The sequence below is a fragment of the Carassius gibelio genome, chromosome B11 (genome assembly GCF_023724105.1).
Source record: "Carassius gibelio isolate Cgi1373 ecotype wild population from Czech Republic chromosome B11, carGib1.2-hapl.c, whole genome shotgun sequence".
NCBI lineage: Eukaryota > Metazoa > Chordata > Actinopteri > Cypriniformes > Cyprinidae > Carassius > Carassius gibelio.
The window spans coordinates 3226305-3250461 of NC_068406.1; the positions used below are offsets into that span (position 1 = coordinate 3226305).

General features: G+C 35.3%; 2 protein-coding genes and 1 long non-coding RNA gene across 4 annotated transcripts; 1 reads left to right on the top strand and 2 right to left on the bottom strand.

Annotated features, from left to right (window-relative positions):
• The first annotated feature begins 1547 nt into the window (after positions 1-1547).
• Positions 1548-4430, top strand: LOC127968128 (uncharacterized). Its single transcript, XR_008155898.1, has 2 exons — positions 1548-1620; positions 3372-4430. It is a non-coding gene; the product is annotated as an uncharacterized LOC127968128 (long non-coding RNA).
• Positions 4431-4890: 460 nt separating this feature from the next.
• On the bottom strand, positions 4891-17458 carry csnk2a4 (casein kinase 2, alpha 4 polypeptide). 2 transcript variants are annotated; one of them, XM_052569033.1, is made up of 13 exons: positions 15889-17458; positions 12850-13069; positions 11568-11679; positions 10130-10231; positions 9964-10014; positions 9818-9877; positions 9346-9429; positions 8987-9097; positions 8726-8827; positions 7739-7839; positions 7507-7655; positions 7281-7370; positions 4891-5613 (listed from the first exon to the last, which is right to left on the bottom strand). In XM_052569033.1, the coding sequence occupies exons 2-13, from the start codon at positions 12948-12950 to the stop codon at positions 5498-5500; spliced, it is 1179 nt and encodes a 392-aa protein (XP_052424993.1). In that variant the 5' UTR covers positions 12951-13069; positions 15889-17458; the 3' UTR covers positions 4891-5497. The 2 variants fall into 2 exon arrangements, with proteins under 2 accessions (XP_052424993.1, XP_052424992.1); XM_052569032.1 differs by lacking the exon at positions 15889-17458 and having other exon boundaries at positions 12850-13371.
• A 153-nt stretch (positions 17459-17611) lies between these two features.
• ube2v1 (ubiquitin-conjugating enzyme E2 variant 1) lies at positions 17612-23395 on the bottom strand. The gene is made up of 4 exons (XM_052569038.1): positions 23278-23395; positions 21353-21501; positions 19038-19163; positions 17612-18592 (listed from the first exon to the last, which is right to left on the bottom strand). The coding sequence occupies exons 1-4, from the start codon at positions 23297-23299 to the stop codon at positions 18446-18448; spliced, it is 444 nt and encodes a 147-aa protein (XP_052424998.1). The 5' UTR covers positions 23300-23395; the 3' UTR covers positions 17612-18445.
• Between the last annotated feature and the right edge of the window lie 762 nt (positions 23396-24157).

Here is a 24157-nt window from a genome sequence, read left to right on the forward strand (position 1 = left end):
CCTTTAAAAAGACATAAACACTAATTTATCACCCAAACTCCCATTAGATATGGTGTATTTGTTAGACTGCACTACACAATAATCATTCTTCTGTCTTCCAGATGCTGTAGAATTACTCTGATGGCACAGATGTTTAGTGATTTAGAATTTTTGCAGCTGTGTCGTAATTTAGTCTATTCGAATATTCGAATTTGAATATTTTAGACTGATTCCGTGAAATAGGTGCCTTTTGCGTCCCTAAAAAATAATCAGTTGCTTTAACAAAAAAATTAAATGTGTCTTTAAAAAAACGTAATGTTACTATAGATCAGGTAATCATATATATATATATATATATATATATATATATATATATATATATATATATATATATATATATATATATTATTAGTATTATTATTATTATTTTCTTCTTAGAAATATAATTAATTTTATCTATGTCCCCTAATGTCCTGTTACTAACACCAAAACTCCCCTATAAAATAATATAAAATAATGGTACAACCCAGAAGTGACATTATTTCATGGAGGTGACATAATTTAGAGCAAGTGGTTTCCACAGTGTAAGCAAGGGTAAGTTTCTCTGTTCTTAAATATTCTATTTTTCATGTTTTATCAGGGTTATTAGAGAGGGGTCGGCATACAACATCAATCCTGTTACCATTTTTTAAGTGTACATATAAACAATTATTTATTAATCCTGATATTACCAAAATCTAGAAGTAGTAACCTTTCAGATTACATACCTTTTGCCTTTCTGACATTGACCTGTTAGCTAGAAATTAGCATATTAGCATCAAATCATCAGTCCTGACTCCTGTTACTATACCAGAGCAATAGGGGGCCTAGTCTAGCCTAGCTGCATAACAAGGTCATAGATGGTGTATTTGTTTCTTACAGGGGAAAACATTCAAATGCAATTTAAGGATTAGGACAACAACTCAGGGACATAGACATTAATAAAGGTTATTTTGTGTGTTATTGAGCTAAAACCAGCCACATATGAGTCAGCAGCATATGAGCATCAAGCACATGCTTAGTTACCATTGTTTGTTTCTGCAACATTTTTTATTTGTATACAATTGTGAGTTTTTACATGTTAAATACTACTAAGTCCATGATTAAGTTTGAAGTTTTTACATCTAATTTCCTTTGAAATTCCTTTCCTTTGTTTGAGGTTTTTACCTTCAACATGGCTGTTCTCAGGATTTATACACTACAAAAAATGTCATACTTACAAGAAACAATCAGTTTTTAAAAGAACTTACTCTTGTTATGTCCTGTGGATGATTTTTTTGTTGTTGTTGTAGTATTTCAAGTTCTGTGAGGACAGGACTGCTATTTAGAAACATCAACTGCAGATTATTTACAGCTAATGAGAAACTCACTCAAGTGATCTGCTCTAATGAAACCAGTAGTCATTGTGACAGCGTTCTGAATGAAGCGGACAGTCTCAATGATTAGGACGACTAGACAACTAAACAACAGATTGTCCCTTTAAACTCACAGTTCCCATTCGCTATGTTTATGTTTTTGTTTTGGAAATAGATCATATTCCCGGACGAGACAGACTTGTTACGTATTTGACGAGCCAGCGTCTGTAAATTCTGTTTAGTATGGGTAAGTGTCAGACATGTTCGATGCTTATTTGTGTTTTAGCATGTAGTTTTCAAAATAAAAAATGAAGTATTTTAATTGATTGTTTGTAGCCTGTTATAGAAATCGTCATTGTGAAATTGTTGTAGCCTGCTTGAACAACATGTATAAATAATTTATTATTATTATACATAATATGCAGTTCATAGTTTATGGCCTTATATATGTTTTCTGAAATATGACTTTTCTACTTTTGAACCATTTGTATAGTTTTAAGTTGACGAGTGTTCTGAAAACCTGACCCATCTTTCAGGATGATCTACCCTCACTATGTTAAGAGTGAAGTTAGAGTTGTAGGTTAGTGAAGCCTCATAAAAATATGCTACCCATGGTGGCAGCACATCCTGCCCAAAGAGATGTGCTACTTACATTTTTAACACATTTATCGGATGGTAGTACATGTTGTAATTTTATACATGACATTTTAACCTGCTCTGGATCCTGAGCAGATCAGAACACCAAGAAAAGTTCTGGTTCACCGTATACTCTTATTAAAAGGTTCAAAAGGGGGATTTTGTAGCAATGCAATAGAATAACCATTTGGGTTCCACAAAGAACCTTTCTGTTAAGAGTTCTTATAATACATTTTTTTAGTGCTAAAAATATAAAAAATCTCAAGAATCCCTTCGTGCAGTGAAGGTTTCATATATGTTAAAGTTTCTTCACAGAATCATAGATACTAATAAGGAACCTTTATTTTTGTAAGTCAAGTCAAAGTCATCTTTATTTATATAGCGCTTGTAACAATACAGATTGTGTCAAAGCAACTGAACAACATTAAATAGGAAAACAGTGTGTCAATAATGCAAAATGACAATGGTAAACACTAATTATTCAGTAAGAGGCAGTTCATCATTGAATTCAAGGATGTCATAATGTAGCTCAGTTATCTGTGCAATCAAGTCAACGATATCACTGGAAATGAAGTGTCCCAAACTAAGTAAGCCAGAGCCAAAACTCCATCCGTGACAGAATGGAGAAGAAACCTTGGGAGAAACCAGGCTCAGTTGGGGTTCAGTTCTCCTCTGACCAGACGAAAACCAGTAGTTCAATTCCAGGCTGCAGCAAAGTCAGATTGTGCAGAAGAATCATCTGTTTCCTGTGGTCTTGTCCTGGTGGTCCTCTGAGACAAGGTCTTTACAGGGGATCTGTATCTGGGGCTCTAGTTGTCCTGGTCTCCGCTGTCTTTCAGGGCTGTAGAGGTCCTTTCTAGGTGCTGATCCACCATCTGGTCTGGATACAGACTGGATCTGGTGGCTACGGTGACCTCGGAATAAGAGAGAAACAGACTAATATTAGCGTAGATGCCATTGTTCTAACGATGTATGTAATGAAGTAGCCTACATCGGGTGTTATGGGAAGTGTTCCCGGTTTCGGTTTACCTAATTAATGCAGCCTAAAAATCATTTAACGGATTTGAATATTAGAAATGTGTTCGTGTGTTATGTGTAAACCAGGTTAAAGAGATGGGTCTTTATTCTAGATTTAAACTGCAAGAGTGTGTCTGCCTCCCGGACAATGTTAGGTAGGTTATTCCAGAGTTCTGGCGCCAAATAGGAAAAGGATCTGTCGCCCGCAGTTGATTTTGATATTCTAGGTATTATCAAATTGCCAGAGTTTTATGAATGCAGCGGACGTGGAGGAGTATAAGAGCAGGCCATCCCAGCTGCAAAGTTATCTTCTGTGTTATTTGTGTGCTACTTTCTCTTTTCTAGGTCGCTCTGTCCTGGTGCTCACTATCACTGCGTCCACTTTTGGACGGCCTAATGTTCGGCCATGAGCTCGGAATAATATCCGGAGCTCTGCCGCAGCTTCGAGCTCAGTTCTTTCTGGGTTGTGTCCAGCAGTAAGCCGTGGTTAGAGCTCTTCTGATCAGATCATTGTCAGCATCTGTGATTAATGGCTGGCTGGCTGATTGATGGTCATGACAGGAAGACATCCAGTAATCTCCACATCCTGGGAGGCACCATTATCTCTTTTTTGGCACTGGTGGTTGGTGTAGGGCCATCATTAGTTTTGCAGTGAGCATTACTTCCATGAGCTGCATCTTTGTCTCGGAGAAGGTTTCTCCCGACACAGAGGGTTGATGGTTACCCTGTACGAAGGTGGAATTACAGTTGGGAACTTGTTGCGCACTCAACTATGCTTTCTCTGGTGTCCAAGCAGGATGGAGGTACGTGTTTGGACTTGCTATTATACCATCTCTCATGCAGTTGGTGTCCACTACGATTTTCCTTTGGAGTAAAGCAGTTTGGTCAGAAGGAACTGGAATAGTAATGGACTCTGACTTGTGCTTGATGCAATTCAGCAATATCTGACAACATCAAGCCAGTGCATCAAAATCTGAGGAATTCTATATCAGAGAGTTCATTTGACAAGCACAACAACATGAAGCAGAAAGTTATGAAACCCCCCTGCTGACCATCAATACGGATCAATCTGTTCTCTGGATAATTTTGTTCAGTGTTATAATGATAATGGCTATCTATTTCTGAAACTACTGAACTATGATTCATATGGTTGGTTTACATGCATGTTTTATTTACTAGTGATAAATCTCTATGAAATATTGAAATACTTTTGTAATTATGATTTGGAATAAGTATACATTAACACCTGACTCTCATTTTATGGTTTTTGCAGTGTGCGATAAAATCAATGTGTCCGGAGCACATTAAAAATGTACAATTTAAATTATTGAAACATTGTTTAAACGATGTGTGACGAGCTGTGGAATTGTGCACAGAACAAATAAACAACGATATAGAGAAAAACTTCAATTTTTCATGAATTTTTTTAAATAAATGAAATTTCTGGAATTGATATGTACTTCTATTCAGCTCAATGAAGAAAAACAATTGTGCACTGTAGTGGAAAAGTAGGGCACAGTGCAAAATAAAACCCTTTCTTATTAAATACAACATGTTTATAAACACTATCATTGCTTTGCATGAATTTTAAAATAGTCAATGAAACCATTTAACATTCATATGTTGGCACTTTTTTTGCATCCAGGATATATATTTGCTCAGTTCATGCGTTCCTTGGGAACTGAACTGTTTGAGCTACATGATTGCCTGGTTCAGTGCTCTAACTTACAAAGGTTCAAAGTATGATATTTAAATCTTAAAAAATACATTTCTTTATTTGCAACCCATCAGAATAAAAGCTGTTGGTATATTTCCATAGTCACACTGTTAATTTTGGTTCAGTCAAATGAACTGAATACAAAGATTGGATGAGCAATGGTTCTTTATTACTGGATTATGGGTATACAGAAGTTATAGACTGCTGTGTTTATAAAAATAAACAAATCAAATATGCCACAGCATTGCCATTTACACGGGACGTCAACGGTGAGAGGAGCTAAAAACACTGCTGTGTGTTGAGTCAAGGCGATTGGTGTGACCTGATGTGAGCTACAGTAAACAGCACCAATACACACTCCGAACTACGGCCACAGCTGTATAACGGCAGTATCATTTCACACTTGAGAGAGGATTTTCTTATTGACTGCTGACAGAAATACTGTGCTACTGCATGCTTCACTTGCTCCAAGAAACAGTCCATCTGTTTTCAAGTAAAGCTAAGCTGTTTAATGGCAGGACAATGTATGTAAGACCACACAGGCTTCTTCTCTTTCTGTGAATAAGCTCTCAAACACATCCTGCACACTTCTGCTTAAAGTGAACATCTCATGATGAAGTGCATGCAGTTTCAGATAAACTCATGCTGCACTGCGAGGTAAACTGAAGGGTGGTGGTGCTGAGGAGCTCGATCTAACAACAGTCCCAGAGATCCTCAGCAGGTTTGGTGTGACAGGACTGACAGGTACGGTGCATCACTGAGCGGCCCCCGTGGCTGCAGGCACTGGAGTGTTTAGGCTGCTGGGGGCCATGAGAATGGGGGAGCCCGTCAGGGGCCCTAGAGCTGTGGAGGCTGGAAGCGCAGCTATTCCTGGTGAAGCAGTCAGGAGAAAGAGGAATCTCAAACACTCTAGTGACACAAGCAATTTCTTGGATGTAAACATGAGCTTGGTCATGCTTATTTGGCGCTCAAGAAACATTTCTTATTATCCATTTTGAAAACAGCTGCTGCCTTTTAGTTTTCTGGAAACCATGATGCATTTTCTTTCATGGCTCTTTGAAGAAAATGCTTGATAAATAAAGTTTAAATGCACTATGGAAACTTCTGCCAAGAGATTAGAAAAACACAATGAAGACTTTTTTTATCTCACAATTTAGATTCCTTTCTAGGAATTCTGAGTCAGAATCCTGAGATATAAATCCTGGATTGCACAAGATTTAAACTTAAAATTCTGAAAAAAAAAGTCTTAAATAAGAGATTCAAAGCAATTATTATTATTATTATTTTGTATTCCATGAAGGAAAAAAACAACCAAGATCTAAGAAGCTGCACATTCATTAAAGTCAGAATTCTACGTTTATGTTTACAAACTCAGAATTTCGAGAACAAAGTCAGAGTTGTGAAATAATAAAAAAAGAGTTACATTCATCTTTCTTTTTCTTTACCTTATTTTCCGGACTATAAGTCACACTTTTTTTCATAGTTTGGGTGGTCCTGTGACTTAAAGTCAGGGGCGACTTATTTATCAAAATTAATTTGACATGAACCAATAGACATTAACCAAGAGCAAACATTACCGTTTACAGCCGCGAGAGGGCGCTCAATGCTGCTCCTGTAGTCTACACTGAAAACATAGAGCGCCCTCTCACAGCTGGAGACGGTAATGTTTTCTCTTGGTTTTTGTTTCCAAATAAATGCGACTTATAGTCCAGTGCGACTTATATATGTTTGTTTCCTCATCATGGCGTACTTTTGGACTGATGCTACTTAAACTCAGGTGTGACTTATAGTCCGAAACTTAATTCTAGTTGGAAATCATTCATCAGGTACTTATGTACCAAGGCAACAGTGTTTTGATCACCTTTGAGTCATTTGATCAATTAATGCATAGTTTGCTAAATAAAAGTATACATTCCTTTTAAAAACAAGCAAATAAACAAACAACTACAAAAAAACCTCTCTGATTCCAAACGTCTGATCAGTCTGCAGGCAGATCCACTTATTGGCACAAAGTTGTAAAGTACAAATACATTTGCTTATAATTTTTAATTAGAATAAAATTTTAATTCTGTTGTTCCTGGTGGAATGAACTCCCAATCTCAATTCGAACAGTCTTTACTCATTTTCAAAAAAAAAAAAAAAAACATTTAAAGGCTCATCTTTTTTTGCCAGCACTTGAGCAACTAATACTAGCATTTACCTTTTCTTGTCTATCCTATTCTTGAAAAAAAAATACATAGCTACGTGTTCTGTGCTAGACTAACTTGAGACTTGTCATGGCCCTTGTATACTGTTGTTGTTCCCTCGTTGGTCTGATTGCTTCTATTATTCTCATTTGTAATTCACTTTGAATATAAATGTCTGCCAAATGATTAAATGTAAATGTTCTTGATTCTGTGACCTGTGCTTAAAGAAATTTCCCCTTATTTAAAGCATGCCAAGTTAGTTCTATGGACAGAATTGAACAAAAACGCGGGTGTGTGTTTGAATCATAAATATCATAATGTCATTTTAAAGCAGGCAAAGAGTTAGCTGACCTGTGATCATAGCGGCAGAGCTCACTGCAGTGATAGTTGTTGGCACAGAGGTTGATCCTGCGATGCGAGTCTGATCTTTCAAAACAGGGTCTAAGGCAAGGGGCAAGATTTCATAATTAATTAAAAACACAAGTATTTAGTAGTGTAAATGTATAGAATCATATGAAATTCTCTCCATAGTAATTCAATAGACCTGGTGCTAATGTAATATTTCAAATGCTATTACAGAAGTAGGGGTGCTCCATGGCCTCTCTCGCGGTCAGTCTGCTCTGATGGTCGTAACGCAACAACTTGTCCAGAAAGTCAAGAGCTTCAGGACTGACCAAGTGTTGGTTTTCACTGTGAATGAACCGCTCCCATCGCTTACGGGAATGTCTAACATGAAGTAAATGTGAATTGGCTGAAATCAAATGACAGAAGACAGTGCTAACAATGTCAGATTATTAAGGAGGGCTCACCTTCCCAGAATGTCATTAAACCGAGGCTCCAGCTCAATGTTGTATTTGTCAATGCAATCATAAAGATCTTCTGTTCCAAGAACTTTAGCTATTCTCACCAGCTTTGAAGAAATACGAACATTGTGATCAGTTCAGTCAATTCAACTTCAAAAGTAAAGACCAACAACTGCATTCATTTGTTACAGTGCTCATGTTACTATATGAGAGATACTTGAACTTACGTATTGTTATTACTTTTATTATAATAATTAATAAGCTATTAGTAATGTAATGTGTATCAAAGACACTGTAAAAAAGACTGCATTAATAGTGGCTATTAAGTACATTTTCAAACTTTAATCCTACATTTCTTGTAACGTTTAAGAAAAAAAGAAATCACATACACAGTACACCTCATATAAAAATGAGCAAATTTAATAGAGTGTTATGTTGAAAGCACTGCTGATTCGTTTATTTTTAGTCCACAGTTAAGGCCTGTTCATGACAAGAACAATAACTATAACCATACGATTATATTAGTGTCCACACCAAAGGACAATCCTGTTCTCTTTATTGTGAGCACACACTGCAGTTTATATAGTTAGGTAAGTTTTTAGAGTTTTTAATATAAGGTAACTACATGGTTAAGGCTAGGTTTAGGGGCAAGTTCAGGGTTAGTACTTAGTTATTACCCAATTATTATAATTTTTATAATACTTACAGTATGTAGTATGTACAAGCAGAACAGGACTGTAAAATAAAGTGTTATCGTTAATGTTATAGTCATTGTCCTTGGTGTTAACAGGCCTTTAGTTCTGGTTCTCTAATTACACTTTTTGTTATTTATTAAAATTTTTAAAGCAAACATCAAGGTTAAAGTAAGGCATTTACAAATGGTTAACGTAAATAGGGAATAATGTTTCATTTATGTGAGGCTGATCATCTTATAAAAGCACTGAATATTCCTTTGGTTATCAATCAACTGTTCTTTTCTTTACTGATATTCACCTGGTCATAGTTGTCATGTCCGTGGAAGAATGGCTCCTTCCTAAAGATCATACTGGCCAGCATACAACCAAGACTCCACATATCGAGACTGTAGTCATACATCTGGAGTGACAGAATAAAAGCGATTTGTTTCTGATTTCCAAAAGTTTTCACAAGTTGTTTTTCCATGTTCAGAAATCAAAATCTCAAAAGGTAAATCCTCAAAAGCTAAAGACTTCTCAAGTGGCTGACATGTGTATATGAACAGATGTTCGGTCTGACCTGGTAATCTATCAGTAGTTCTGGTCCTTTAAAGTAGCGAGAGGCGACTCGGATGTTGTACTCCTGTCCTGGGTGATAGAATTCAGCCAGTCCCCAGTCAATGAGACGCAACTGAAACACGACAGCATCCAACAGTCATTCGACATCAGCCTGTTTGTCTGTATACATAATAATGATAAGTTTACATGCTGCAAACGTCAATGGCTTAATGAAGCTTTAAACCTCCAACATTGCTTTCCTAGAACTATGCAGCATTATTTTATACTTTGTTTTCGATAATTGTTTCCAACATACTTTCATCTTAAAAAAATCAGTGTTGTTGTTTCTTATGTGAATATTAAGCAGTGTTGACTGATTACCTTTCTGTGCTCATGATCGATCATGATGTTGTGTGGCTTGACATCTCTGTGCATAATTCCCATACTGTGACAGAAATCCAAAGCCTAGAGACATACAGCAAACATGAGATCATATCAAAACCTCTAAAAAGGATTTACAGGAATGACAATACAATATCTGATTTCTAATCTGATGCACTGTACATATCTAATGCGCTAGACTGAGTTTGATTTCCTGCACACTTCAAAATGTAAAATGCTAATTATAGTGTGGGGGAGAGACCCCCTCAGTTTTCTCGTAGTGTTGAATTCAACCTTTAACCAAAATGTTCTTCCTAGACTGTAAGAAAAATGTCTAACAAACATTTATTTATTTATTGAATTCATGGGAAATATACATTTTAAAAAATGACTTGAAAGCATCATTTGTAAACGTAAGCTAGTCTCTGGTGAAGATTTATTTTTAAAAGAGTTTGAGGTACCACAATCTCACCTTCAGGATCTCAAACATGTAGAAGCGAATGTCAAAGTCTGTCAGGGTCTGATACAGTTGCTGATGAAAGCAAAGCAAGGATGGAGCTAATTACATAACTGGGTTTTGTTTTTGAAGTTATCAGAGATTGAGAATAAGGTTTTTACCTTAAAGTCTGTGTTGTTCACATGTTCAAAAACCAAGGCAGGTGTTCTGGACTGCAATGTGTGTACAACATCATCATCATCAAACAAAAGAAATACACTTAAGTGCTAAAATCAGTTTTTACAGTATACATTGATTGTTGTTTTTGCAAGGGTTCTGAATACTGACCACTGGGTCTTTGACGATGTCCAGGAGGGTGATGATATTCGGACCTCCGCGAAGGTTCTCGAGAATCTTTATTTCACGCTTTATCTTCTTCTTCTTCACAGGCTTAAAAAGAGAGAGTTCCTAATGATCCACAATCTATTAAATCTGTAACAACTTTTTAAATACTAGAAAGGATTACATCAAAGAAAGAAAAAAGAATCAAGTTAATAAGAGTAGATTAATTTTGCATCTGTGTCACCTCTTTGCACCTCTGGCTGTGTTTTTGGTTACACTTTATTTGAAGGTGTCTTTGTTAACTATACACTTAAGAATTGAGTAATTTTAATTAACTACATTTAATTACTACATGATTAGGGTTTGGCTCAGGGTTAAATGCATGTAATTATGCATATTTAATTGTTATTATGATAGAAAATACATTTAACGTGTAACAAGGACACATTAAAATAAAGTGTTACTGTGTTTGTATATTTTTTTATATTGAGAAGTAATTTGTGTTAACAACAATGTATTCTTTAAAGGCACAGATAACTCTGGACAGGTACACCAACTTGCCATATTAAAGGAATAGTTCACCCTAAAATGAAAATCTTGTCATTAATTAATCACCCTCATGTCGTTCCAAACACATAAGACCTTCGTTAATCATCGGAACACAAATTAAGATATTTTTGATGAATTCGGAGAGCTCTCTGACCCTCCCATAAACAGCAACGCAACTGAAATAACATTCCCAGCTCCAGAAACAGAGTAAATACATCTGTAAAACGTTCATGTGAGATCAGTGGCTTAACATCAGTTTTTGATGCTATATAATATTTTTTGCGCAAAGAAAACAAAAATAACATAATTTACTCAACCATTCCGCCATTTTATAGAGTATTAACAAAGCATATGCTTTCGTAAACAATACTTATTACGCAGGTTAAATTCATGTGCACACTACCCCATAAATGTAAACAATGCTGATTACGGCTAATACATTATTTGGTACTGTCCAGAATAGCGGAAAAAGTAACTCAGGGGACAAGAATGGTGGAGTAAATTATGTTATTTTTGTTTTCTCTGCGCAAAAAAAAGTATTCTTGTAGCATCGCAAAACTTAAGTGAAGCTACTGGTGTCACATGAATGGTTTTACAGATGTATTTACTATGTTTCTGGACCTGGGAACATTTCAGTTGCATTGCTATCTATGAAAGGTCAGATAGCTCTCTGGTTTCAATTAAAAATATCTGAATTTGTGTTACGATGATGAACAGAGGACTTATGGGTTTGGAACGACATGAGGGTGAGTCATTAATGACAGAATTTTGATTTTGGGATAAACCAACCCTTTAATAATTGACAAATAAGAAAAACATGGCTTCAAATGCCTTCATTTTTATACTTGCATTGCCCCTTTCTGTTAACTACAGAATCAAGAGGAGCTGGTCTTACCTTTAGTATTTTAACCACTACTTTCTCATTGTTTGTAATGTTGATTGCTTCAAACACTTCACTGTACTTTCCTCTTCCTAACTTGCGGACCAGTTGGAAATCATCTTGATTGCTGGAAAATATGTGTTAAAAGTATTTGGCAGCCTTTAGGTAATTTTTCAGCTTTTACAATCTCAATACTTCTGTCACTTTTTTAAAACTCTTCACACAGTTCTCCTTACCAACTTTTTGCTTAGCACAGCAGATACAGTAATTTCACATTTAAAGTGCACACAAACTACCAAAAGACTTTACACTCATCTCATCAATTCATTTTTTCCCACTTCCCTTACTTTGTCATTCATAAAGCACGGACCTAAAACCACAATCAGACTGCATTATGTTTTCTGTTGTGAAATATATTTTAAAAACAAGAATGTCACAGTCTACTGTTCAGAAATTCACTGCAGTATATGTCAGATGGTCCATGATTGAATTGCAAACATTATTGCTAAGTGTCTCCTTCTGTACATATATAATTAAAGACTAACACCTTTGTGCGTGTGTTTAGCTTCATCTAATTGTTTTAATATTTTTAGATTCTACTCAAATGTAGCAAATTGCTTGCTTTCTTATTCAGTTTTATATTGTTTTGAATTTAAGTTGAACAGTTATGAAAAGAGCACGTTAATGTGCAAACTGGCCTGTAGGTTCATATAGTTTTAGTGCTAGTTGTGTCTGAGTGAGAAAAGAATTCATGTCATTTGAAAAACGTAGTCACTGAATGTATTCTGCGCCAAAGTAAAGATAAATGATCCACAGCTCAGCCCATATAGACTACTGTTGTGCTCACTATGTGAGGAGCTTTGAAAGTGACCTAGTATTGAAAAAAGCATGTGATCAGCCAACAATATACAAAGTAGTCAAAAGAGCTCTTCTAAAAGCGTCTGAACCACATCAGTAAAAAGAGCACAGTGAAGAACTGCAGAAGCTTTTTTTTTTTTTCAATGAACTGAAGAGGAAAAACGAAATAAGTGTGCAGGGCCCCTGCTCATCGCCTCTTTCAGCTAGAATCTGGTGACATTCCTGGAGCTTTTCCTCAAGGGCGAAAAAAAAAAGTAACACAAAAACAACATAAAGTGACGAAACCATGCAAATTGATTGAGGTCGCCACATTAATGGTGTTACTACTTGAGCAAAATGTACAGTAGAATAAAAGTAGAAAGAATGCTTGTGTTTGCAATAAAGAAAATATATTGTATATCACATGATGATACTACAATAGATGTATAGAGATACATACCCCCACTCAATAACATGTGATTCATAATCCCAGTATTCTCTGGGCCGTTGTGTGTTGACCTCAGTGTAGACTTTGGCGCGACTCGCCACAGGTCCTGGCATGATGCACAGTTCAGATCTGTGTTTACTGTACTGCCAATTAAAAATCAGATGAGAACAGTTTTGCAGAACGTGCTGGCTACAGGAGAGGGGCCATAGAAGATGGAAGCGTCTCCGGATGGCTGTGGGGAAAGGTAAATAAAATGGGAAATCTGAGAGATTGTCAAGAGGACTACACACACACATATAGGCTATATTTTTATTAGTGTGTGTTGAATAACTTTTACTCACACTTCATCTGCAGCAAAGTGTTGCATTCATTAGGTTGTGTTTGAACTAAAAACTTGAAACCTGACTTTAAACGCCCAGTTTTATTCATTCATTATTTTTTCACCCTACTTCTGGGGAACACCAAAGAAAACAAAAAAAGTAACATTTCTCAAAATATCTTTTTTTTTTTCACAAAGAGCAAAAGGCAAGCATGTTTGGAATGACATGGGGGGGGGGGGGGGGGGTAAACTCTCTACTGTATTTGCTTCAGTATAATGACATCCTAAATAAGAACTACAGTACAATAGTGTTTTTTAAGAACATGTTGTCAATCCCTATAGAATATTTTAAAAAGTCTCAAGAAAACACTAGTACTTGAGAAAGCAAAATAAAAACTTTCCCCCCTCCTTTTTCTCAGTAAAGGAAGAGGAAAATGTATGACATCATCAGCTTTCCAGGCTATTATGGCACCGAGTCTTTGCTGAATATTCGAACAATGCAGGTTTAAGTCAGGGATAGTTGTTTAGATTTACATACATTTTACATCTATTTAGCATTTAAAAGTGCCAGATACAACTGGGGTACACAAAGACCAAAGTTACATTCATATTATTTATGCTGCATAACTGCAGTATAATAGATCAAACGTTTTTTTAAGTCATGACTTCTTCCACTCATGCAACATATTTGCAGCCATTAGCACGGCAAATGATTCAATGCAAAACACATCGCGACCAAGAAGAAACATCATAAATAGTTTACATTAATTCACAATCCATCTCCATATATAGCACTGGTATATAAATTGTGACATGTCTATATAATTGTTTGATTTGGTAAGTTCTGTGTTCATTTGGTTTCTAGCACCCGGATCACATCATGATCAATGATTCTCTGTTCATGAGCCATCTAAGAAAAATAAATGACTGTACAGGTTTTATATTTTTACATTTCTAGGGTTTCATTTTTTCTTCTCTGAAATGGTTTCTACATAAATATGAAGGTCAGGAGGGTTATGAATAGGCACTGGCCATTGAAAAGCTTGATGTTTTTCTTTCTATTTTATGTAAGCAAATTAAGTTCTGCTTAGACATGCCCTATTTGTTGCAAAATTAATGCTTGAAAACAGTTAAATGTTTTATAAAATAAATAAATTAAAATTAAAATTGTGGAAGTTTTGTAAATGAGCAGATATGATGTTTAAATACACATAATAAAATTGTTTTAAAGAATAAAATATCAAAAGAGGCAGCTGAATGAATTTGAAGGTGTTTCTGTCTCCAGTGCTGTTATATGGCAAGGAGGTTTAACATTTAATCAATCACAGGATATCAATTATAGATGGCAAAATTCTGTGTACACCACTGATTAATGAGTTTGGCTACTGAAATAATTCCAGTGAGAACAACCTCTTAATACTAGTAAATTCCACATTCATAAATGCAAGTTTACAAAAGGTAAACATCTTTTTATGGTGCTTGAAAAAGAGATTAAAATGTATTTAGATGTGACGTCAAAATCTAAAAATAGCAGAACAATTAAAACGATTAATATATGCTCTTCCACATAATAATATATATAAATAATACAGTAGTATAAATATATAATATAAATAATAATAAATAACGGTGCTGACCTGTAAAATATATTTTTTCTGTATTAAAATTGCAGTGTTATATTCCATGGACATGTTAATATATGTGTAATATATATTTGTCTGTAATCTGATGTATATGTTCCCTGTCTTTTAATTTTACTTTTTTTTTATGTTTCTTTGTTCTTTCTTGTTGAGGCATGTGAAATGTTTTGTGATATATTGTGATATGGCACTGTACATGCTACTCGTTGACAATAAAGCAGTTAAAAAAATAAAAATAAAAAATAAACTCTCAATACTACAAAATATAACGACATTCTAAAGAAGGGTGTTTCCAATTTGTTGCAATTTTTTTCTTCTTCTTTGTGATGGAACAGAAGCCCTTCATACCTTTAACCAGTGTTTATAACCAAAGTGGTCCAGTGTCGGGTCACGAGGATGCTGAGGCCTGTCCGAGCAGGGTAACAACCTGGATGCACGGCTAGTCACGTTTCAATAATTAATTCATTATAAATATCAGTCATTGCTTTTAGAGTCAACTATAGAAAACTGAGAAAATGATGTTACTTACATAGGCTATCATCAATAATTAAATAACGTTTTATTATTATAATGCTTGGCCCCGTGATTGCTGCTTGCAGCTATATTTATTATTATTATTATTTATTTTATAGAAACTGCATTTTATATAGGCTACAAAACATTGGGATGAACTTCATTAGAAATGCAAGTTTTTTTTTACTAGGCATTTTGACCAGGAATAAATAAATAATTTGAATTGAAATAGCCTATATTAATTATAATTCATTTCTGCAAGCGACTAGATGTTCAACTTGCTTGGTATTATATTAAGTCTTTTGTAAGAGATATACCATGATATATTGGTTAAAAGATATGATGCCCGCTATACAGCACACAGCACCTGCTAAACTAATGAAGAATTTACTAGCACCAAATACTCAGTGATCCTATCATGTCTTACAGCAGTGGTGCAAACACACTTCTGGAAGCACAGTGTAATAAACAGGATGAGTTTTCTCCACAGAACCCATGAGCAGTGCCGGCTTCCTCATCTCAACACCCTTCTTTACTACAGCTTTACACAAATGACACTGCATGCAGAGACACATTTACCTTTTCGATGGCAGTCGTGTTGAAGCGCTAATATTCAGCACGTCATGGAGATATTAATCCTTATTTCAATGAAATATTGAGTCATTTCTGTCTCAGAGACTCAACATGGCTGTTTGATAACGGCTTTGAGAGCGCACGCGCCAAACATCACACATATCCATATCCTGACTGACTAGACTAACAGTATTTTTTCTTCTTTTTTTCAAAAAAGCTTGGTGCTAACGCCACAAATGGTTCGATTTCAGTGGAAACACACTGTATAGCCTGAATGCAAAGTAAATCTGTTTAGATAAACCTATCTAGCAAATTCATATCATAAATGATTCAACTGACTCATTTTTTTATAGACATGGCAGAAACGTCATTACGTTTTTATGTCAAAGCCACATTGCACCAAAATGTATATATATCATGTAAACATTGGTCGACATTTTTGTCATTACATGTGGAGAAATGTGGCTCAATAAACCTGAATTCATTTCTCATGTCCGCTTTTATAGCCTTGAGTTTTCAAAAATGTAATTCTGTGCACGTGGTCACCTATTTAGTGCATCAAGTGATCCAATGAATGTCACCCCAAAAGGAAAATGTGCTGAAAACGTACTCATCCATGAAGTAGATGTGTTTGTTTCTCTATCAGATTTGGAGAAATGTAGCATTACAGCTCTTCTGGGAATGGGTGCCGTCAGATTGAGATACCAAACAGCTGATGAAAACATTACAATAATCCACTGGAACACATCCTCTGCTGATCTGATCCAGAAACAGTTAAAAATGCCTTAATGATGAAATTTGTTTCTTTTAAACGTGCAACTTTTCTCTTTAAAAGACATTAGCTGATGGACTGGAGTGGATTACTATGGTTTTTATCATTCAGACCATCATTCTGATGGCACCCATTCACTGCAGAGTGAGTGAGCTAAATTTATCCAAATCCGTTCTCCTGAAGAAACAATCTTTTGTTTGAAAATTTAGTAAAATCAGAAAACTGACTTCACTTGTGATTATTTTTGTAAGGTGTTGTTAAAGTTGTGCTTTTAAGTTTATACACCTTGCAGAACCTGCCAAATGTTTCTAATCATTTCTGATACAAATTCAATTACTAAATACTACCAAAAATATGCTATCTCACAACACAGACACTGAGTCCACAGGACAAAATAATTACAGAATTTAAACAATGAAGTAGTTAAAAAGTGTACACCCCTCCGATTCCTCATACTGCTGTAAGCTGAGTGATCAGTGGTTGTCTGTTTCGTGATTGTTCATGAGACCCTCGATTACCCTGTGCAGTTACACTGGCCATTGTTCTTTAGGAAAATCCCCCTAGTCCCATTTTCATTGTTTTTCCAGCATCTTCTGCATATCTGAACCCTTTCAAACAATGACTGCAAATAACTGAAATCAAGTTTTTCCTCACAGTTGTGAGACTCTGTTCAGTTATTCTTTTTTTTTTTTTATCCTTGTGTAGAATATTCAAACATCTGTTAAGTGAAATATCTTATTTGAGGTAATATACCCCCTCCCCATCTTTTTTAATTATTAAAACTTGCTGTTTCTTCAAGGGTTATGTAAACGTACTGCCCACAACTGTTCCCTGGAGTTGGAGCAACATGCAGCACGTTTGCTGGCTTCGGTTAGATTTTGCACAGCATAACTGAACAGTAAACACCTTGTTGATTTTATAAAACCTGAAGTGCGACAGATCTTAATGAACAATTGATCTAATTGGTCTAGAATGTATTGACCACAAAATTTATTTATAATGTCCATGGTGTCAAAGCTCTCAACAGCTCAATGGAACATAGAATGCTAAAACTGTGTAATCTGCAGCCCTAGCAGCAAACTAAACAAAACCCCCAAAAAAAAATAATAATGAGCCATCAACCTACAACCATCTGCCTTGTTTTCTCTGCATATTAAAATGGGATAGAATATATCATAAAACAGAAATCGCACACGTCATCTTTGCTGTTGCAAACATGTTCTATTATTGAGCTTATGTTATTATTTTGCTTTTAACTGAAGTGACTTAAAGCTGAGAGCCTGAAGGAAGTGAGACACCATTCAAGACTCAACCTTGACTGGTCAGGCCAGAAGCCTTGGATTAAACAGTCAAGACCGTTGACTCAAAGGCTAGAAAAAGATGAAAAAAAAGAAAAGAAAATCTTAACATTCCCACCACACAGCATGTTACATGATAGCACAAATTCATTTTCACTTGCAGAACTAATCTCAAATGAGGGCACTCAAATTACACTCAATAAGATCATTTGTTATTTTTACAATTTGCATGTATAACAAATAAACCTTTAAAAAAAAGATTAGAATGATGTACAGTATTCTGCTGTGCACACCACTACATCCATCGTTTCTGTCCAATGGGAGCTCCTGAAGCAGGACTGCTCATTGGTTGCTGCAGCACATGGGGAGTGGTCAGGAACAGAGAGGGATTCTCATGAGTCCAGAGAGGAGGAGGAGGAGGAGGAATGCTCAGCCTTGCGTGTGTGAATGTTTTCCAGATGAAGGTAGAGAGGATGAAGGAGAAGCTCTGAGCTCAGTTGCTGTAGATCTGTCCTTCGGGAGGCTGCGGCAGCTTCATGTTCTCTTTGCACATCATGAGTCGTCGCAGCTCCTGCAGGACCACACGGATGCTGTACGAATTCTGCCACTTGGCCAGTGAGGATACAGCTCGCATGTCGACCTGAGTCAACCAGAGAAAATCCTATTAAACTGTGCAATAATAACAACAACAAAAAAGACAGAGAGAATTTGGTTTGTTCAGGAGGTTTTCCAAACAGTCCTTCAGAACGGACCTATACGTCTATTCAATTTGAGAATCCATGAATGCTGAATCCCTGACAATTTTCAAGCGGCAGCTGAAAACTCATCTCTTTCGGTGCTATTAATAATAAATAAATAAAAAACCTGTCTTTCTCTTTTTATTCCTCCCCTTTCTAGCTAAAAACAATATTAAACACTGACATATTTGGTTTGTACATTTTAGGCAGGTTCAGTTCATTAGCAATCCAGAACTCCTATTAAAGTGTAGACACACAGTATGGTAAACAAAGGAATTATGAAGGTCCTGACGAGACAAAAAGGATATGATAAAAGCAGATGATTATTCAGTGCTCAGTTGAACTTACCACACCATTTGAGTTATGCACTCCATTCAAGTTGATCTTTGTCACAAAACGAACAAAAGGAGGCGTTTCTGGATATCTTGGTCCACATTCTACTCTTAGGCTGTACATCCTGTTCTCATAGATGGTCTTCATGAAAACAAACAACAACAAAAAAAAACATTATAAAAGTACAAAACAATACCACTACTGACCTGTTCAAACTATAGCAGCATTAACACCAGCACATAATATTGTTTTGCTACAGTTTGTCATTTCCCATTATTTTATAATGTTCTTAAGTATTAAAGATAAACAAAAACAACAACAAAAAAACGTTTACTTATAAAATTTAGTACAGTAAAAAGTACAACATTATGCTTTTGAATGTACAGATACTTCATAAATTTACTTGTAAAGTAAAAATACTTCACTACTGTCCACCTGTGGCCTTAATATAATCATCTACATGATTTAATATAATGATTGATATAATTACTTAGATTTCAAAAGTTCCACATGTATAGATATGATTTAATAAGCTAAGACACTTGTTTGTTTATAGTTTAATGCCATGCCAGCTATCATGACTATATGTTGGAAGTGTTTCCGGGCAAAATAGAATAGGAAAAATATGTTTATACGTCATTTTGTACACAAATACATATTAATTCATGACATTTTGATGTTTGAAAGTCTATAGGTTGACATAAATTCAGATATACAGTGGGGCTCGAAAGTTTGGGCACCCCTTGCAGAATCTGTGAAAATATGAGTAATTTTCAAAAAATAAGGGAGATCATACTAAATGCATGTTATTTTTTATTTTAAAATTGTCCTGAGTAAGATATTATACATAAAAGATATTAACATTTAGTCCACAAGACAAAAAAAATTGCTGAAATTATTAAAATAACCCCACTCAAAAGTTTGGGAACCCTTGGTTCTTAGTACTGTGTTCTCTTACCTGATGATAAGATGATAAGATGCATTAAGAGATGAGGGGTGAAAACTTTTGAACATGATGAAGATGGCCAAATTCATCTTATTTTGTTGAAATATTTTTTCCCATTTAGTTCTGCCCTTCGTAAGTAACAGAAGATACGTTTATGTTTCCCGGTACACAAATTAAGTACAATTTACCTTGATCTTCAAATTCCAACAGTTTTCACCCCCCAGTTCTTAATGCATCTTGTTTCCTTCTGGAGCATCAGTGAATGTTTGAATCTTTTTAAATAGTTGTGTTTGAGTCCCTCAAATGTCCTCAGTCTGAAAAGATGCATCTCAAAATCATAAAGTCACTGCTGGAAAGGGTTCAAATATGCAAAGATGCTGGAAAACTGAAGAATCTGCAGAAGAACGCTGCTCAGTTTAACTGTTCAGAACAAACAAGGGACTCATGCACAACCATCACAAAACAGAAAGACAGTCGAGGATCATCAGGTGACCACACACAGTACTAAGAACCAAGGGTTCCCAAACTTTTGAGTAGGGTTATTTTAATAATTTCAGCAATTATTTTGTCTTGTGGACTAAATGTTAATATCTTTAATGCACAATATCTTACTCAGGACAGTACTAAATAGAAATAACATGCATTTAGTATGATCTCTCTTATTTTTTGAAAAATTACTCATATTTTCACAGATTCTGCAAGGGGTGCCCAAACTTTCGAGCCCCACTGTATATGTAATTTAAAAAATAAAATAATTATCGATTTTCAAAAATTTGCACCTGACACACAATCTATTTTGCCGTCAATACTGTTGACGGTGTCCTTTATATTTATGCTCAACATGAAATCTAGATATTGTTGTCGTGAAGACAAGAGCCTGGTCTGTCGGCGGCCTCCTTCTATGTCACCTACAGCAGCAGCGCGCCAGTGCTGGCATGGTTCTGGTGTGTAAAGACACAGAAAACACGACGCAGCTGCGATCACGCAGCAGAAACACCACGCTCACACCACGCAGCCAGTGTGTGTCACCGGCCTTACATTTTGAATCTTGAATATTGGGGGCATTCTTACAGGCTAGACCACAAAGGGCACTCTGCACTCTGAAAATATTAGTGGTTGCAAAGTAAGTGACATTTTCAATAATGTCAGTAAAAACAACAATAATGATGATACATATTGCACACATCAAACGTAGTAATGTGCCTTTTCCCCAGTAATATTGTTCTTGGCATTTGGTGTGTTTGTTTCTAACAGAATAAACACAAACTTTCTGAGTAAGAACATGTGGGGATTTTTTTTTTTTTTTTTATAGTTTTACTCATGCATAAGAATATGTATCTTAACATATGAATTCAATGGAGCAAAGAAGGCCAGTAAAACTGACCCTAGGGGGTCCGATGATCATTCCTCTCCAGCGTGTGAGGGTCATGTCCTCATCGTCTTCCAAACCCCAGCTCACCGTCCCATCTCCAACACCCTTCTGACCCTCCTCAAGCTCCTCTAGCAGCCGAAAGTTACGTGGGACTTTCACGCCTGTGGAAACAAACATTTGCTGCTGAAATAATGTTCAAAACAGTCTTCTAGCAGGAGAAATGGAGAGAAAGACAACTGTGAAAAATGCTTGATCATAAACATTCTATGAGTTTGTATTTGATATATGGCTAGAAATGTCATTTCAAATCTTTATAAGAGTTGTATTTAATTTAGGGTTTAAATTTCTTTCTAGGCCAATGCAAACAAAAAGAAAAAAAAAATCTAGATTTGAACTGAATATATTGGAATTGAAACTGAAATATTTGACATCCTCAGTCGATCACAATAAGTAATCAGTGTCTTCTTCGGCAGCAAAATATGAGCCCCAAAAAGGTGAAACAATGCCTTTGGTAACAATTATGGAAGAAATTCCCCCCATTAATTTTTCCCCATAGGGACTTTAAAAAGATCTCTAAGAGTTATAAGCCATTAGCCAAGCAAACCATCTACGACGTGAACCACAACTTCAGAAACTTTGATTTCAAGCACAAGGCCTATATATATATATATATATATATATATATATATATATATATATATATATATATATATATATATATATATATATATATAAAAAAACTGGACAAAGAGACAAAATTTATATTGAAACAATACTATTTAAATAATTTGTCAGCATAAGTAGACTGGATCTATTGTGTCATTAGCTTCACATACATTTTAAAGCAATTTTGATTAGTATCGATTAAAAGACTGGATCAATAAGAGATCGGCGGAGATTTCTTTGCAATCACATTAGTTTTTTTCACAGGAAATTCCACTGTTAAACAGTTACTTAAAAATGCAGACTAATGGCTTCAACAAACTTATAGCATCAATACCTTGTAGCTCACAGCTTGTATGTTATAAAGGTTTAGAAATGATCATTGAAAATCACATCCACTATGAAGAATACGAATGCCATTTTTACTGCTGCACTCAATATAACAAGAGAAAATGATCAGCTCCAAAAAAGGGCAAATTTGAACAGAAGTGTATTTTCTAAAAGTATTTTTTCGAGGTTTAACATTTTAGAAGTGTGCTACAAACCACCGATTTAATGAATGGAAACGAATATAAAGAGTAAGACTTTACTTTATATTTTCAACAAGAGGTCCGCAAAGAAACTGACATTATTAATGTTAGTTTTCGTGTTTAAATGGAAGAGATTATGAAATGTGAGCGTTTTGAACATCACTAAATCAATGGCCGTGTCTTAAATTAGCGAGCTGACTACATATACGGCATTTTGGCAAACGTATTCTTAAACCTACAGTAGCGAACTGCCAACAACAACAAAAAAAGCAGGTTTAAAACATTAACGTAGTTCAATGACACGGAACGCAGCTGTGGTGCACAAAACTGCAGTCTATCTAGGCAGCACACGGATTGAGACACAGCCAGTGTTTGGTGTTGTTTCTCTATCATGACGCTGCAGTTGAATAAGCTACATGGCTAATCAACTGAATAGTACAATAATATTAAAACCCCATTGTACTTGAATCCATACACATAAGGAGCGATGTATATGGATGTTAAACTATTTAAGACCGACTCAAACATAAGCACCATCGACATTTAACGCGAGAAATGTCACTGATTTGACAGGCTAATGCTGTGCAAACACACCCACATGAATACGGAGACCCTAAACACAGCAACATGCGTGAATACTTCAATGAAAGTATATTTCTTCCGCGTCTTAACATTTCATAACACTCGTTTTGGATACGAAAGATAGAAACGATAAAATACAAAGGCAGTTTTTCATAAATTTACCTGATCCGGCGGCGGCCGCCATCTTGTTGCTCAGCAGCGGGGACGCGCGCCAACTGTGAACAATCGCCTCATGAATTATGCAAATAATCAGTGAAGTTCACTCCAGTGCGTTTATTACTCATTATATACTCCTGAATCTCTAGTGAATTTAGAAAAGGTTCTTCAGTAAATGTAGTAAAATGTCATCATTAGAAATTAATGGCTGATGTGTGTGTACTTTTGTTTTTCATGTTCATATTATTTTTGTTTTATTTAGGCTATTTATTATATGGTAGAGTATTTGAAAGTCAACATAAATAAAAAATAAAAATAAATAAATAAAAAATAAATAAAGCATCTATTATGGCGAATAAGAGATTAGGTTGGTATCAAAATAATTATTACATTTTATAAAATTTTACTTTATTTATTTATTTATTTAGATTTACCTCTTTATATTTTTTTAACACAGGAGGCTATAGCGAATAAATAAATAAATAAATAGAACAATGCAAAGTTATTAGAAAGAAACCGAAAATGAAAAATAATAGAAAAAGACCAGGGAACACTAGTTTTTGAGGATCTTTTTTTATATAAAGAAAAAAAGAAAAGAAAAAAAGAAGATAGGCTAAATTAGAGATATAATCAAGAGTATTAGTTTTAGAGGGCCAATTGCTATTTTTTTAATAAATAAAAAGAAAACAAGTAGACTGAATAGAAATAGAACATAGAGTGCTATTATTAGAGTGTCAAGTGTAGATGAGACGTGTCTTGTTTCTTGAAGATCTTCTAGGATCAGGTTGAGCAGCTCAATCCACAAGACATTCCAGTCAAATTTTGATCTTTTTAAAATCTACATTACTGGTCTGAAATTGCTCAATTGTTTGATCATTCTTTTAGA